Genomic DNA, 13611 nt, shown 5'->3' on the forward strand with positions numbered 1-13611 from the left:
CTCAGTGTGTGTCCCATGAGCTGGATGTGGCTTTCTGCTCTTGTTTCTCCAGGGATTTGCTTGCATCCCAAATTTCCCCTGAAAAAAGTGGGAAAAATCCCTCCTCTTGTGTTCCCAGACCCACAGGGATTTGGGGAGGGAGAAGATATAGGCTGTATCCTACAGAAATGAGGCTGGGATGGGATAAAGGAAGGTTAATTCTGCTCCATATTGTAGGATTTTGAGGCTCTGCCATAAACAGTGTAAGGAGTTGGCCAGAGCAAAAGGACCATGAGGTTCATCACCTTTATATGCACCTTCTTCCTTCCTCTGCCAGGACATGAACCTGAGCACTGTGCATTAGGCACCACTTCCCAGCAGCACATTGATAAGGAAGCAATCCCTCCCTGCCTCTCCTTCCTAATGCACAGGAGCTGATGCTGTGTTCCTCTCTCAAAGGAAACCTCCAGGGAAGCTGGAAAATCCCCTTCTGAGCATCCCCATCCTGTATCCTCCCTGCCAAACCCCATTCCCAGAGGTGGGAAGCAGGGCAGCTCATACACACATGGTTTTCATGGGGAGACTGAGCTGAGCTCTGAGGCAGAAGCTCTTCCCTGTGAGGGTGCTGAGGCTCTGGCACAGAGAAGCTGTGGCTGCCCCATCCCTGGCAGTGCTCAAGGCCAGGTTGGATCCCTCTTTCCCCTTGGAAACACCAATACCTTGGGTGCATTTTCCTGCCCAGATACAGGTGAATTCAGACCAACAAGGACCAGGCTTTGCAGGTTGTGTCTGTGTATCAGCCCCATCCATCCCAGCACATCACTGCTCATGAGGGACTGGATATAACCCACCTTTAATGCAAGGAGCAGGAAAACCTGGCGCTGCCACACAGCCTGCCCTGGTGAGGAAGCTATTTTAGCCAGCCTCCCACACAGGCTGTGCTGCTTGAGCAGCAAAGGAGAAACCCTGGTGTTAAGCACTGCATTAAGAGCCCTGTTGTAGCTCATCGGTGCTGTCCTTGCAGATGCAGGTAGCATCTGCTCCCCAAAACCTCTTGGGGTTGGTGCCTTCTGACCCGAGGTGATGCAGAGCTCTGCACATCAGAGGTCTAAGGGTGGTTTTGCCATCATCAGCCTTTCATGATGTCCCCAGGAGAGCTGGAGGGTGCCAGGGTGTTTGCAGGGATGGATGAAGGAGCTGGTGGCACCAGGGATGGGGATGTGCATCCTGCTCCTAAAGTGCTTAACATGGGGCAGGGCAATGGGAAACACTTTAGGAGCTTGCAAACAGCTCCAAAGCCGCTGCTTGCATCACTTGTATCTGAACACCCATCGCCCCAAGGGGTGCAGGATGTGGCCTGTGCAATGGGAGAAGCCTTACGCTGTTGTCCTCTCCTTAGGGAGGCAGCAGATGGGATGAGCCCCTGGGAAAACTGCCTTTAGGAACAACTACATGCAGATGTCCCTGCTCCTCTTCTTTCTACCTGGAGGAACAAGCAGCAGCTGCCTGATGCCCTGGGTCAAAGCATCCCAGCACCAAAGCATTTGGTGGAGAGGGAAATGGATGTGGATGTCCAGAGGCTCTTTGCCTGTTGGTTTGTTCCCTCTGGGATAAGGGAATGGCTCATCTTTAGGGATCTGCCTCTCCTTGGCTGTTTGCTGCTCCTCAGCACGGAGCTGAATGAATCATAGAATGGTTTGGGTTGGAAAGGACCTTAAGCTCATCCAATTCCAACCCCTGCCATGGACAGGAATGCTTAAAAGCAAGGAAAATGCATGGAATAAGGAATAAACCCCTCTCCTGTTAAATATCAATCATAACAAGCAATGGGGAATGGTGCTTTGAAGCAGCCTCTCTCTGTGCCCTGCTTCCCGAGATTCAGGCTGCTCCTCCTGCGCCTGCCTCCCAACTTCCAGCCTTCCCTTTGAGGTCCCCGCACGGTGTCCCCCCCATCCACAGCCGCAGGGCCGGGGGTGTCTGCAGACCCCATCCCTGCAGCTCCCGAGGCTCAGAGGGAGCCGGGGACCATCTGGGTCCCTGCCCGGGGGAGGCGAGGGGAGGGCGGTAGGAGGGACCGGCGAGGCGGGGAGGGGAGAAGGATGCTCCGGGGGTGGCTCTTTGCTTCCTCCCCTGCCCGGAGCTCGCAGGGGCTCGCTTGGAGGATGTCTCACCCCCTCGGCACAGGTAACTGCGGGACCCCATAGCCCCAGCCTGAGGAATGGGATGCAAAGGGGAGGAAGGGGTTGGAATCCTGCTGTGATTTGAATGAAACTCCCTTCAAGGGGAAAAAGGGGTTTGGAGCAAGAAAGAGGATGCAGGATGTGCATGATGCTTGGAGCCCGGCATAGGGGTGAGCCTTGCCCTAAAGTTAATGGCTGGGAAATACTTACAGGGGTGAATACACCAGGGTGGAAGTGTGGTACCTGCTCTCTGTGCTTCTCTGCTGTGTGTGTGTGTGGTGATGCTCACAGCACCGGGCATGGGCTGGGATGCTCTGACCGTGAGTGGTACCCTGGGGATGCTGCATGTGATGAATACGCTCCCACTGCACCCTGCAGCTCTGCACCATGCTCCTGTGTGTATGTACATAGGGTCGTGTGTTTCCATGATATGCCATGTGCATGGATTTACAGGCACAGCTCTAAGTTCCTGTGTTAAGGCATGCAGGTGATGTGCGTGCACATGTTTGTGGCTGAGGCTTGTGCTGTCACATGCTCTTTGATAGCCACATATGAGAATATGCATGTGGCTGCATGGGATTTCAATGTGTGGATGCACAGAAGTGCACAGCAGCAGCAGCACATCATATGTGGGCATTTATACCATGGGCTGCTGGTATCTATCCTGCTGGAAAAGCAGGCAGATGCTCAGGCAGGCAATGCAGGCTCCTTTAAAAGTGGAGAGGAGCTTTCCCTGAGCATCCTTCAGTGTGTCTTTAAGGCAGACTTGGGAAGCAGCTTCTTACCAAGCACGTGAGCCCAGCCGCATCCCAGCTTTGGGATGGGAGAGCCGGGGTCGGGGTGAGTGTGTGCTTATCCTGTCTGTGACACCATGTTCTGGTTTGTCACTGGAGGTGTCAGTGCTGCTGCCGTCAGCTCGGAGCATGCTGCTGAGGGTCAGCCCCAGGCGCTTCCTGGAGCATCCCCTTCTCTTTGTGGAGAACACAGAGCAGCACCCGGTGCAGAAACCGATCCCAAACCCATTCATGACTGAGGAACCCTGCATCCCAACCCAGCCAGACCTGCCCTCATCCAACCTCACCAACACCACGGACTGCGGAGAGGAGATCCTGCTCTATGGGGACACCGAGAAGATCGTCATCGGAGCCGTGCTCTCCATCATCATCCTCATGACCATCGCTGGCAACGGGCTGGTCATCATCTCCGTGTGCATCGTCAAGAAGCTCCGGCAGCCCTCCAACTACCTGGTGGTGTCCCTGGCGGCCGCTGACCTGTCGGTGGCCTTCGCTGTCATGCCCTTTGTCACCATCACGGACCTGGTGGGGGGAGAGTGGCTCTTTGGGAAGGTGTTTTGCAATGTGTTCATCGCCATGGACGTTATGTGCTGCACTGCCTCCATCATGACCTTGTGCATCATCAGTGTGGACAGGTAAGGGAGGGTATGGAACCTGATGTGGGCTTGAATGTAAGGGTGTTTCTGGAGGTTGAGGGCCGTTAGAATCATAGGATCATAGAATGGTTTGGGTTGGAAAGCACCTTAAGATCATCCAGTTCCAACCCCCTGCCATAGGCAGGGACACCTCACACTAAACCATGGCACCCAAGGCTTCATCCAACCTGGCCTTGAACACTGCCAGGGATGGAGCATTAGAATCATGTTCCCGGTTGGATCAATGCTTCTTATTGTGTTTTTCAGGTTCATGAGGTTGCTGAGGGATTTCTGTAGGAATTAAGGTACCTCAGTCCCTTTGGAAGAGCTGCCTTAAGGTGCTTTCCCAAGCAACTTCTCTAAGTCACTGGCTTAATCCTCCCCCTCCAGGCATTTCTTTCACATCATCCTTTCTTCCTGTAAGAAACCTGGAGAGGGGCTTGGGACAAGGGCCTGTAGGGACAGGCCAAGGGGAATGGCTTGAACCTGCCCAAGAGAGGGGAGACTGAGCTGAGCTCTGAGGCAGAAGCTGTTCCCTGTGAGGGTGCTGAGGCGCTGGCACAGGGTGCCCAGAGAAGCTGTGGCTGCCCCATCCCTGGCAGTGCTCAAGGCCAGGTTGGACACAGGGGCTTGGAGCAGCTGCTCCAGTGGAAGGGGTCCCTGTCCATGGAACTGGGTGAGATTTAAGGTCCCTTCTAACACAAACCAGGCTGGGATGCTGTGACTCCTTGGCTTGAGGAACAGAGCTAGAGGATAGAGACATTTCCTGACCTTCTCCATGGAAGGAAGCTGGGCTATAAAATTACTCAAGAAAACAGAAACCCCCAACAGATGCACTTTGAGAACCCAGGTTATGGGGCTTCTGGACCCAAGTCCTGGGGGATGCTCTGTTGGTCCCAGTTTTGCCTCTGCCAGGGATCATAGAACCCTAGAAGAGTTTGTGTTGGAAGGGAGCTTAAAGCTCCTCCAGCTCCAACCCCTGCCATGGGCAGGGACCCCTTCCACTGGAGCAGCTGCTCCAAGCCCCTGTGTCCAACCTGGCCTTGAGCACTGCCAGGGATGGGGCAGCCACAGCTTCTCTGGGCACCCTGTGCCAGCGCCTCAGCACCCTCCCAGGGAACAGCTTGTGCCTAAGAGCCCATCTAAGAGATGTCATCAGCTCCCTCCACCCCATCCCCATCCCCATGAGCCCTGTTCGAGCCCAGTGCAAGCATCTGTGAGGCTTTGCTGCCTGCATCTCCCACACCTGAGGCTGGCAGGGACAGGCTAAGACAAACTGGCAGGGCTCGAGCAAGTCAGCACCTCCATGCCTCTAATTATAGCAGCCTGCGTCAGCGGGGACATGGTGGTGACGAGCCCGTGGGGCAGAGCTGACGCACGTGCTGGCTTCCATGGGGCTTGGTTTGGGTTTATGCTGGCACTGCTGTGAGAGGCAGCTCAGGGACAGGAGGCTGAATGTGAGCTGCATACCTTTAGCTATGCTCACCCTGCCCTGGTGTGAAATGGGGTGGCTAACAGTAAGGACAGAGCCAATCATGCTGGTGGTGGTTGTAGGGGGTTGAATTGGATGATCTTAAGGTCCTTTCCAATCCAAACTGTTCTGTGATTCTATGGGGTTAACCCCATCAGGTGAACAGCAAATTTGGCCCCAATATCCTCACCCCACACTTTGCTGCTCCCCTATGAGCTGCCTTTGCCCTGCTCAGCTCAGCACTGCTGGGTTGAAAGCACAGTCACCCCCATGACCCACGGCCAGGTCCAGCTCTGCTGCTGAGCTGCCTTTTCCTAATGGAAAGCCTGTCTGTACTGGAGGCAGGTGAGTGTCCAGAGCTGACAGAGGCTGCTCCTGATAGAGGGGAGAGAGTAAATGCAGTAATGGAACATGTCAATGCCTCCTCTTGAAGAGTGAGGAGCAGGGAGGCAGCTACACACTGATCAGACTGCCAGTGCTTTAATATTTCCCCTTCCATTTCCCCCCTTCCTTTTTCCCATTCCATTTCCCCCTTGTTTTTCCCCTCTTCCTTTATTCCCCTCTTCCTTTTTCCCCTTTTCCCTTTTCCCCTTCCTTTTCCCCTTAATTTTCCCCCTTCCTTTTCCCATCCCTTTCACCTTTCTCCTTCCCACTGATCCCATCCTTTGGCAAAAGACTTTACCCCCCACTGACCCCATCCCATCTCATCCCATCCCATGGAGAAAGCCTCTTCCAAACATGCAAACAAATGAGACTAGCCTTTCACAAACACCATTGCAGTTGATTGCCATTGTCCATCACCTCTGTGCACAGATGGGGTTGGCACCAGTTTATCTTTCCCCATTGAAATGGGACCAGGCAGAAGGTTCCAGGGTCACCAGCATGGGGGGATCCAGTGCTGATGGCCATCGGGAATGGGTAGGAAACTGTTCCATGCAGGATGGACACGAGTTGCATCTGCATAACTGAAACCCTTGGTTTAAATGGGAGCAGCTTAGAGGAGCCCAAGGAATGGGGCAGATTCAAGTCCTTGCTGCAAAACCCTTGCTGCCAGCACTGAGCTGCAGGGAGGGAGAAACTTCCCACCCCACAGGGACACTGAGCCCCATCTCCCATGGCTCTCAAATGCTCATCCATCTCCTGCCCCATCCCTGGCAGTGCTCAAGGCCAGGTTGGACACAGGGGCTTGGAGCAGCTGCTCCAGTGGAAGGGGTCCCTGCCTATGGCAGGGGTTGGAGCTGGAGGAGCTTTAAGGTCCCTTCCAACACAAACCATTCCATGATCTCTGCTGCACCTTCAGTTGCCAGACGTGCGATTCCCACCATCCTTTATGGATGGTTTAGAGGAAAATGGAGCTGCAGGAAAGGAAATGCTGGAGGGAGCAGGTTCCTTCAGACCCCTCAGCAGGGTGATGAAGAAAGAACCTGTGATACAAGCAGCTGCCATAGAGCTGCATCTCCTTGGGCTTGTTCTTGGGGTGTATTTGCACAGGAACTGCACCATGTTGGGAGCCCAGATGGGATACAACATCACTGTTTGTTCCCAGACCTTCCAAATACCTGATGGTGGAAGTTGTGCAGTTAGATGGCAATTGCCCAAGATGTGTTTCTAGCTGGGGAAAGAGGAAAAGAGCGAAGGTTGTGATGTGAGCAGAAGGACTGGCAGGGCATAGGAAGATGATGCGCTGTGCCACCTTGGCTCTAGGTGGGAAGAAGGGCATGGGCCAAATGCAGGAGGTAATGGGAATAACTGGGATGCTCTCTGATGTGCAAAGGAGGAATAGGTGAGTGGGGCACCATCCTGCTGGTTTCTGCTTCAACAGTCAGTAGGAATGGGCTGTGAGTTGTATGAATTATCCCAGGGCAGTATCTTGAGCATCCTTTGTAAGTCACCATTGCTCCACACCAACCCATCATCCCCACAGCTCCAACAAGGCAGTTGATGGAGATGGATTGAGGGAGAGCGCAGATACAGGCCCACTCCTGGCTGTCCTTCTTCTCCACACTTGGGATGGGCAAGGTTTTAGCTTTAGCTCCTGATGGAACCATCTCCAAAAGCACTTTTCCCTTTCTATGATGCTACAAAGCAAAGCCGACCACAGAGCTAAAGCGAAAAGATAGCTGAGTTTGCAGAGAGCCTGAAGAGATGAAATGGCTTTTCATCTCAGCAAGGCATTAACTGAAATCCCCCCCCCCCCCCCTCCCCAGGTGGCAAGCTGTTCATCCTGCCCTGCAAGAGACAAAAGGAGCAGATCTGGTGCTTCTCAGAGGTATAAATATCTCCTCTCATTCTGTCCTCAAAGCCAACTTGGTCAGCACTGTAGGGACCTGCCTCTTTGTGCCAAAGAGGAGGTTGGGTTGTATTGATGGCTGAAGCACTGTTGTATTTGGGTAGCTCAGATATACAAAAGGCTTGGTTTGCCCAAGATGATGAGCCCGATTAAAATGTAGGTTACTGTTATTGATCATTATTGCAGAACGCTTTCTAAAAGCCTCTTGATTGGAGCTGGTAGAACTAATCTGGGCTGAAGGCAGATTTGATTGATTTTCTTTTGGATCTGAGAAGAAATATGCTGGAAACATCCATTTTTCTCCTACATTTTTCTTTATAGAAAAGCCTGACAATGCTATGGATTCTTTAATGCTACAGAGCAAAAACAAGATGACAAGGAAAAAAACCCCTTTTGGCTGTTTAGCTTTTGATGAAGCTCTCTGTAAAAATGCCAAGTGGCTGACAAAAGAAGCTCCCAAACCCCACTCATCACTTCAGGTTTTCCTAATGGAAAACAGGTCTCCATCCATTTCCCAGGCAGCCCTCCTGGGGCTCTCCCATCTCCTTGGCAGGTACTTTTTACCCAAAATCAGATGATCTAACCCAAATTGGCATTGCCTTCCCTAGAAAGGATGCCTCCCAAAAGAGCTGGTGGGATGAAACCTGCACATTTTGCTGGCTTGCTTTTCCCTTGTCCTTCATCTGAACATGTCCCAGGCCTTGTACATCCCTGCACTACATCTCCAGTGAGATGGGATTCACCCATGGGATGCTCCCACCAAGCCTGGCTTAAGACATGGGAAGATGAAGCCACAGGGAGCCTCCAATTGCCCTTTGCATCCTCCACATCCCTCTCCTTCATCAGGATGGGGCAGGTATAGCATCAGCTTGGAAATCAGGTGTGGAGCTTAAATAGGGCCAGGAGAGATTGAGCAAGAAAACAGTAGGGTCCAAAAAACCCAACTCTGGGCTCATTTGGGCTCAGCCTACCTGTGTGAATGGAGATTTGTCCTTTCCCAGTTCACCAGCTGCAGAATGGAGATAGGGGAACCTTGGAGAGCTTTTATTTCCCTTTATTATTTAATCCTTGACAGAAGGATTCAAGAGTTAACGTTGATCATACTCTAAGTGCGCTGAATTGGCTCATCCATGGGGTTGATGGTGGAGCACAGCTTGGGGCAGGCCTCCTACCCTATGGTCAGCACTCAGGCTGCCAAGACATCCATGGGAGCGAGGATATGGAAGGGGCTTATTGCACAAGGAACAAGTGGCTGCACAATCAGCTCTGCATGAGAGGGGGGGATCCTACAAAGCAGCACAAATCAGTGCTCTGGGAACTGGCTTTTGTTACCTGATTACCACTAAACTTGATTAACAGCAAGGCAGACACAAGTAAAAGGAAAACAACAGGGGAAAAGAACCGAAGGGAGAGGATTTGATTTGAATTTCATGGCATGTCTGTGCAATCTCGCCTCCCGCACTGCTCTTAAACGCTGGCCTATTTTGAGGTCTCCCCGCTCGCATCAGAATGATAAGCAAAGACCTCAAAACAGCCCCGTTTCCTCCACCAGCAGATGAAATGTGTCAGCTTTGCCTGCTTTTTAAATCTTGTCACTGTGCATTTGGCTTGGCTAGCGTGTAAATTCCTTGAAGTTTTCGGCAAATCCCGAGTGGATCAGCTTCCAAAAGGAAACCCAGTAATAGCATAATAAAGGATATCACACCACACAGCATATATTAGTTTGCAAAGTTCTCAGCTTGGGATATAGAGATGAGTGGTATTTTTAGGTGCTGAATTTGGAGATGCAACAGCATGGGTATGGTTTTCTCCCCGCTTAGAGGACATCAACTCTCTCCTTCATCTATAGCCCCTTCCTAGAACAGGAAGATTTCCAACCCAAACCATTCCATGATTCTATGACTCTATATAGAATGTACATATATATATATGGTTTGGGTTGGAATGACCTTAAGATCATCCAGTTCCAACCCCTGCCATGGGCAGGGAAGGAGGAGATGGTGTGTATTGGAAGAGCAGCACCAAAAACCAGCCCTGTTGTCCACATCTCCTTCACCATGCTGCTGGGTATTGGAGCAACAAAGGTGGCCATGGAGGGTTTTGCTTGGGTTCTGTTTTTAAGGCCAGATAAAGAAAATACAGAGGAAAACAGGAACAGAATAAGTCAGTGAATAAATTCAAATTCATTTGATCAGGGAGGCAGGGGAAAGCACTTTGGGCTTGGAATTTATTTAGCAGTCAGGAGGCGAAGGTGAATTGGATTTATTTTTACTTTATTTCCAATCTTGGGGAATGATCTGGAAATGGGAAATAATCAGGGAATAAAAAGTCTCCAAACACCTGCAACAAGGCTGATTCTCAGAAAGGAAATAATGATACAACAGAGGTAAAAGTCACTCCAGAAATGTTCCTTTTGGGGCAGAAAACCCGTTCTTCCCTTGAACAGCTTCAAAAAGTATCTACATAGGTTCTGGTCTCACTGCCCCTTTGGATTGACAGTTTACCCAAGAGCAGTTAAGAGGTGATGTGATCCTGCTTAAAAATGCCTACATATTCCTGACAGCAGGTTTGGATCAAAAAGGCCATAGCATAGAAGAAACCCATATGAGCTGCAAGAGGTTTGTGCTGGATTGATTGAGGCTGAACAGCAGGCAGATGTTTTTCAGAGGGAACATTGGCTGACAGTGGCCAATCCCCTGCTGATTTATGGGTTTGCAATTATAATTTACTACCAGTTGACATCATTTGTTAGCCACAAAACCCCTCTCAATTAAGGCTGGGGATGGTTTAAAATCACACCCCATAGCCTGGGATTCAAAATCACACAACCATAACCAGGAGCTGATGGTTGATGCACTCTCCAGATCCTTTCAGTCAAGATAAGAAGGTAACACCTAACTCCAGGCATCAGGATGTGCAGATCTAAGGGTCACCACATGCTTCTGAACTCTGTTACTTGGAACTCCTCTTATTTTACTCTCAAGGGAGGGCTGGATGCCAGGAGCTATGGGCCATACAAGGGAGCAGACTGCTCGAGCTGTTTATGTTGCTCTTGTCTTGGTTTCCAGAGGTCATCAGGAGTAGATGTTGCAGGACCAGTAGGTTTGTTCTAATACTGCAGGCTGGATGGAGAGGGGAGTGATGGGGTGTGCTGCTGACAGTGGTGTCTCCCATGGGTCCCATTGGCTTAAAGAAGGTGTGCGTGAAGAGCAGTCAGTCTTGCACCTCAGTCCATCACCCGATCACTAGTTCTGCTTTCCATGTCCATCCAGACACATCCTTAGGTATTCACAAAGGTGAGATTGCTCCAAATTTGCCTGGAAAAATAAGAGAAGGGTGTTGGAGGGTGTTGTCCTTCCCACTTCCCATTAAACACTGGTATGGGTCTATTTGTTTCATCTGGAGCTGGTCCTGGTGTATCCTAGTACTAGTATTACTCTGTGGATCACCCATGCCACTCATGTGTGCTTCCCTAGGAAGGCAGCAGTTGGGAGTGAGTCTCATGCCATAGAATCATAGAATAGTTTGGGTTAGAGGGGACCTTCAAAGGTCATCTAGTCCAACCCCATGTCTGGAAGCTGTTGCGTGTTCCCTGTGCAAACTAGTTCTGATGGAAAACTGAGCTTTTTTAAAGCGTTTTTATCCCTTAGAAAGCCATGTGGAACTTGGACTGCATTCAGCAATTAAATGACATGGCATGTATGGAAAGGATACAAGAAAGCAGTGGGGAATAGCTGAAACAGGGTGTTCAGGAAAGATTGCTAAAAAGCTCTATAGAAGATACTCCATTTTTACAACCCTGTGTACGTTTCCATTTGGTGATTTAATTTCTTGCCTTGTGATGAAGCATTAACTTGCGATTGGGCATGAAACCCACCCCAACATCACTCACACCTTACAACCCTCCTAACCCTTTACAACTCTTCTCTATTCCAGGTACCTGGGGATCACTCGGCCACTGACCTACCCCGTGAGACAAAATGGGAAGTTGATGGCCAAGATGGTCTTCATCGTCTGGCTCCTCTCTGCCTCCATCACTCTTCCTCCTCTTTTTGGCTGGGCCAAGAACGTCACCGTGGAAAGAGTCTGTCTCATCAGCCAGGACTTCGGGTACACAGTGTACTCCACAGGGGTTGCCTTCTACATCCCCATGGCGGTCATGCTCGTCATGTACAGCCGCATCTACAAAGCAGCCAAGGTCAGCGCCGAGAAGCATCGCTTCATGAACTTCCCCAAGCACTATGAAGAGGAAGGTGTCTATTGCCTGGAGGCTTCCAACCGGAGCCACCACCACAGCTCCAAGCGCACCAAAGCGGTGGAGGAATGTGCGACGCTCTCCAAACTGCTCCGGCAAGACAGAAAGAACATTTCCATCTTCAAACGGGAGCAGAAAGCAGCCAGGACCCTCGGCATTATCGTGGGGGCATTCACCTTTTGCTGGCTTCCCTTCTTCTTGATGTCAACAGCTCGGCCTTTCATCTGCGGCATCCGCTGCAGCTGCATGCCCCTGAGGCTGGAGAGGACTCTGCTCTGGTTGGGATACACCAACTCCCTCATCAACCCTTTGATTTATGCTTTCTTTAACCGAGACTTGAGGACTACTTTCTGGAACCTCCTGAGGTGCAGGTACAGGAACATCAACAGGAGGCTCTCTGCCGCCAGCATGCACGAGGCTCTGAAAGCCACAGAGAGGCATGAGTGCATCCTGTAGGGCTGTGTCCTCTCGCTCAGTGCCTGTCCAACAAATCCCTGCCTCTCCATTTCAGGTTCCTTGCTTCTCTTGCCTCCTAGGGCTGGTGGAAACCATGCGTGCCATTGTCCCCCCTGCCATTGCTGAGAGTGACATCGCTTCCCCTTGCCCTTGGAAGAGCTGAGGTTCTTGCATTGGGAACAAAGTGGGCAGCCCCTCCTTCTCATCCTGTCCCAAGTGGGAGCTGGAAAGCTGTGAGCAAGACTGGGGGGGTTCAAGGTCTACCGCCGACTGTGGGCAAGTCACGCCACCTTTCTGTGCCTCGGTTTCCCCATCTGTTAAAAGGAAAGGAAAAGAAACCCTCCCAACCAACCAAACAGACAAAAAACCCTTAAAACTTTACCAGACTCTGGCTCTCCACCTTCAAAAAGGGCTCTAAGGTCTGTGGAGGGCACACAATAGACTATGTAAAGATGACATTGGCTGCACTTCTCTATCAAACGTCACAGCAGCTATAGGCTCTGTTGTAGATCCAAGCACTTGTGCCATCCCAGCTTACATGGACTCTTTCCACCTATGTAACTGTATTTTACATGCTAGCTCATGTCCAGGTTTGCATGTCAGAGCACTAATACCAATGACCCCATTTCCCCTCACACTATAGCACTGCAGCACTTGAAAGACGCACGCTTGTAGAGTGGAACACAACCAAACACGAGGCTTCCTTATGGCTGGATAGGGAAGTCCGACAGGCTCCTCGTTGGGGCAATGACAGCTATGTTTATTGGGTTGTATGGTGATTCGTTCTCAGACAAGTGATGTGTGTTCCTAATTCGTGGCTAATTGACTCCATAAAAGCACGCTTTGGTTGACAACAGAAAAGAAATATGTGATTTCTCTGACAGCTTTACAGTGCTTCAGTACAATGTCCAGCAAGCTTGGAAAAATACACTCAATGATGTATCCTTTTTAAAAAAAAAGGAAAAAAAAGCTTGTCTGGTTTCCTTATTTTGGTGTAAAGACTTCAGTTACTTTGGTTTCAAAGCATCCCTTTACTTCTATGTGGTGGTGGGACTTGTCTTCCTGCAGTCCTCTTTGCTCCTGACCAACCTCATTGCGTGAACCTTGCTTTGCAGCCCCACAAACCCTTGTCCATATGATGTCTGCTCTATGGGGTCAGTTGTTTGAACATCTCCTGTCTGGGTTTCCTAGTCAAAGCCAGACTGTTCAGAGGCTCAGGGAAAGAAGTTTCTAGCCCTTCTACCACTATAGGTTTCCTTTATCAAGCAAGAGTGTATGAGTGGTGGTAGTCCCAGCTCTTGCAGCATCATGAAGTATGATGCCTCCTTGCATAGCTAAGTTGGTTGTTGGATGCCTTGGCTGACAGCTGGCATGGTTTGGCTTAGTAATCAAGATTTGTCCCATGAAATATTTTATGTTCTCACTTTCCTTATGAATAGAGGCTCGAGAAACAGAATAATTTCTTTTAACACTTGCTGTCTCTAGAGATGTCCAACAAGGTCTCCAGTTCAGACTGGTAATTTACAGCAGGGAAATGCTGCAAATCCCACT

General features: G+C 50.5%; 1 protein-coding gene across 1 annotated transcript; it reads left to right on the plus strand.

Moving 5' to 3' along the window:
- The first annotated feature begins 3081 nt into the window (after positions 1–3081).
- LOC101867730 (5-hydroxytryptamine receptor 7-like) lies at positions 3082–12086 on the plus strand. The gene is made up of 2 exons (XM_034064905.1): positions 3082–3588; positions 11286–12086. The coding sequence occupies exons 1-2, from the start codon at positions 3083–3085 to the stop codon at positions 12058–12060; spliced, it is 1281 nt and encodes a 426-aa protein (XP_033920796.1). The 5' UTR covers position 3082; the 3' UTR covers positions 12061–12086.
- The last annotated feature ends 1525 nt before the right edge of the window (positions 12087–13611 follow it).

Source organism: Melopsittacus undulatus, chromosome 7 (assembly GCF_012275295.1).
Source record: "Melopsittacus undulatus isolate bMelUnd1 chromosome 7, bMelUnd1.mat.Z, whole genome shotgun sequence".
Classification (NCBI taxonomy): domain Eukaryota; kingdom Metazoa; phylum Chordata; class Aves; order Psittaciformes; family Psittaculidae; genus Melopsittacus; species Melopsittacus undulatus.

What these genes read in the sequence shown, in the direction of transcription:
- LOC101867730 (XM_034064905.1), top strand. Translation starts at nt 3,083, where the DNA reads ATGCTGCTGAGGGTCAGCCCCAGGCGCTTCCTGGAGCATCCCCTTCTC. An exon ending in TGCATCATCAGTGTGGACAG is followed by an intron (nt 3,589 to 11,285) that starts GTAAGGGAGGGT and finishes TCTCTATTCCAG; the next exon opens with GTACCTGGGGATCACTCGGC.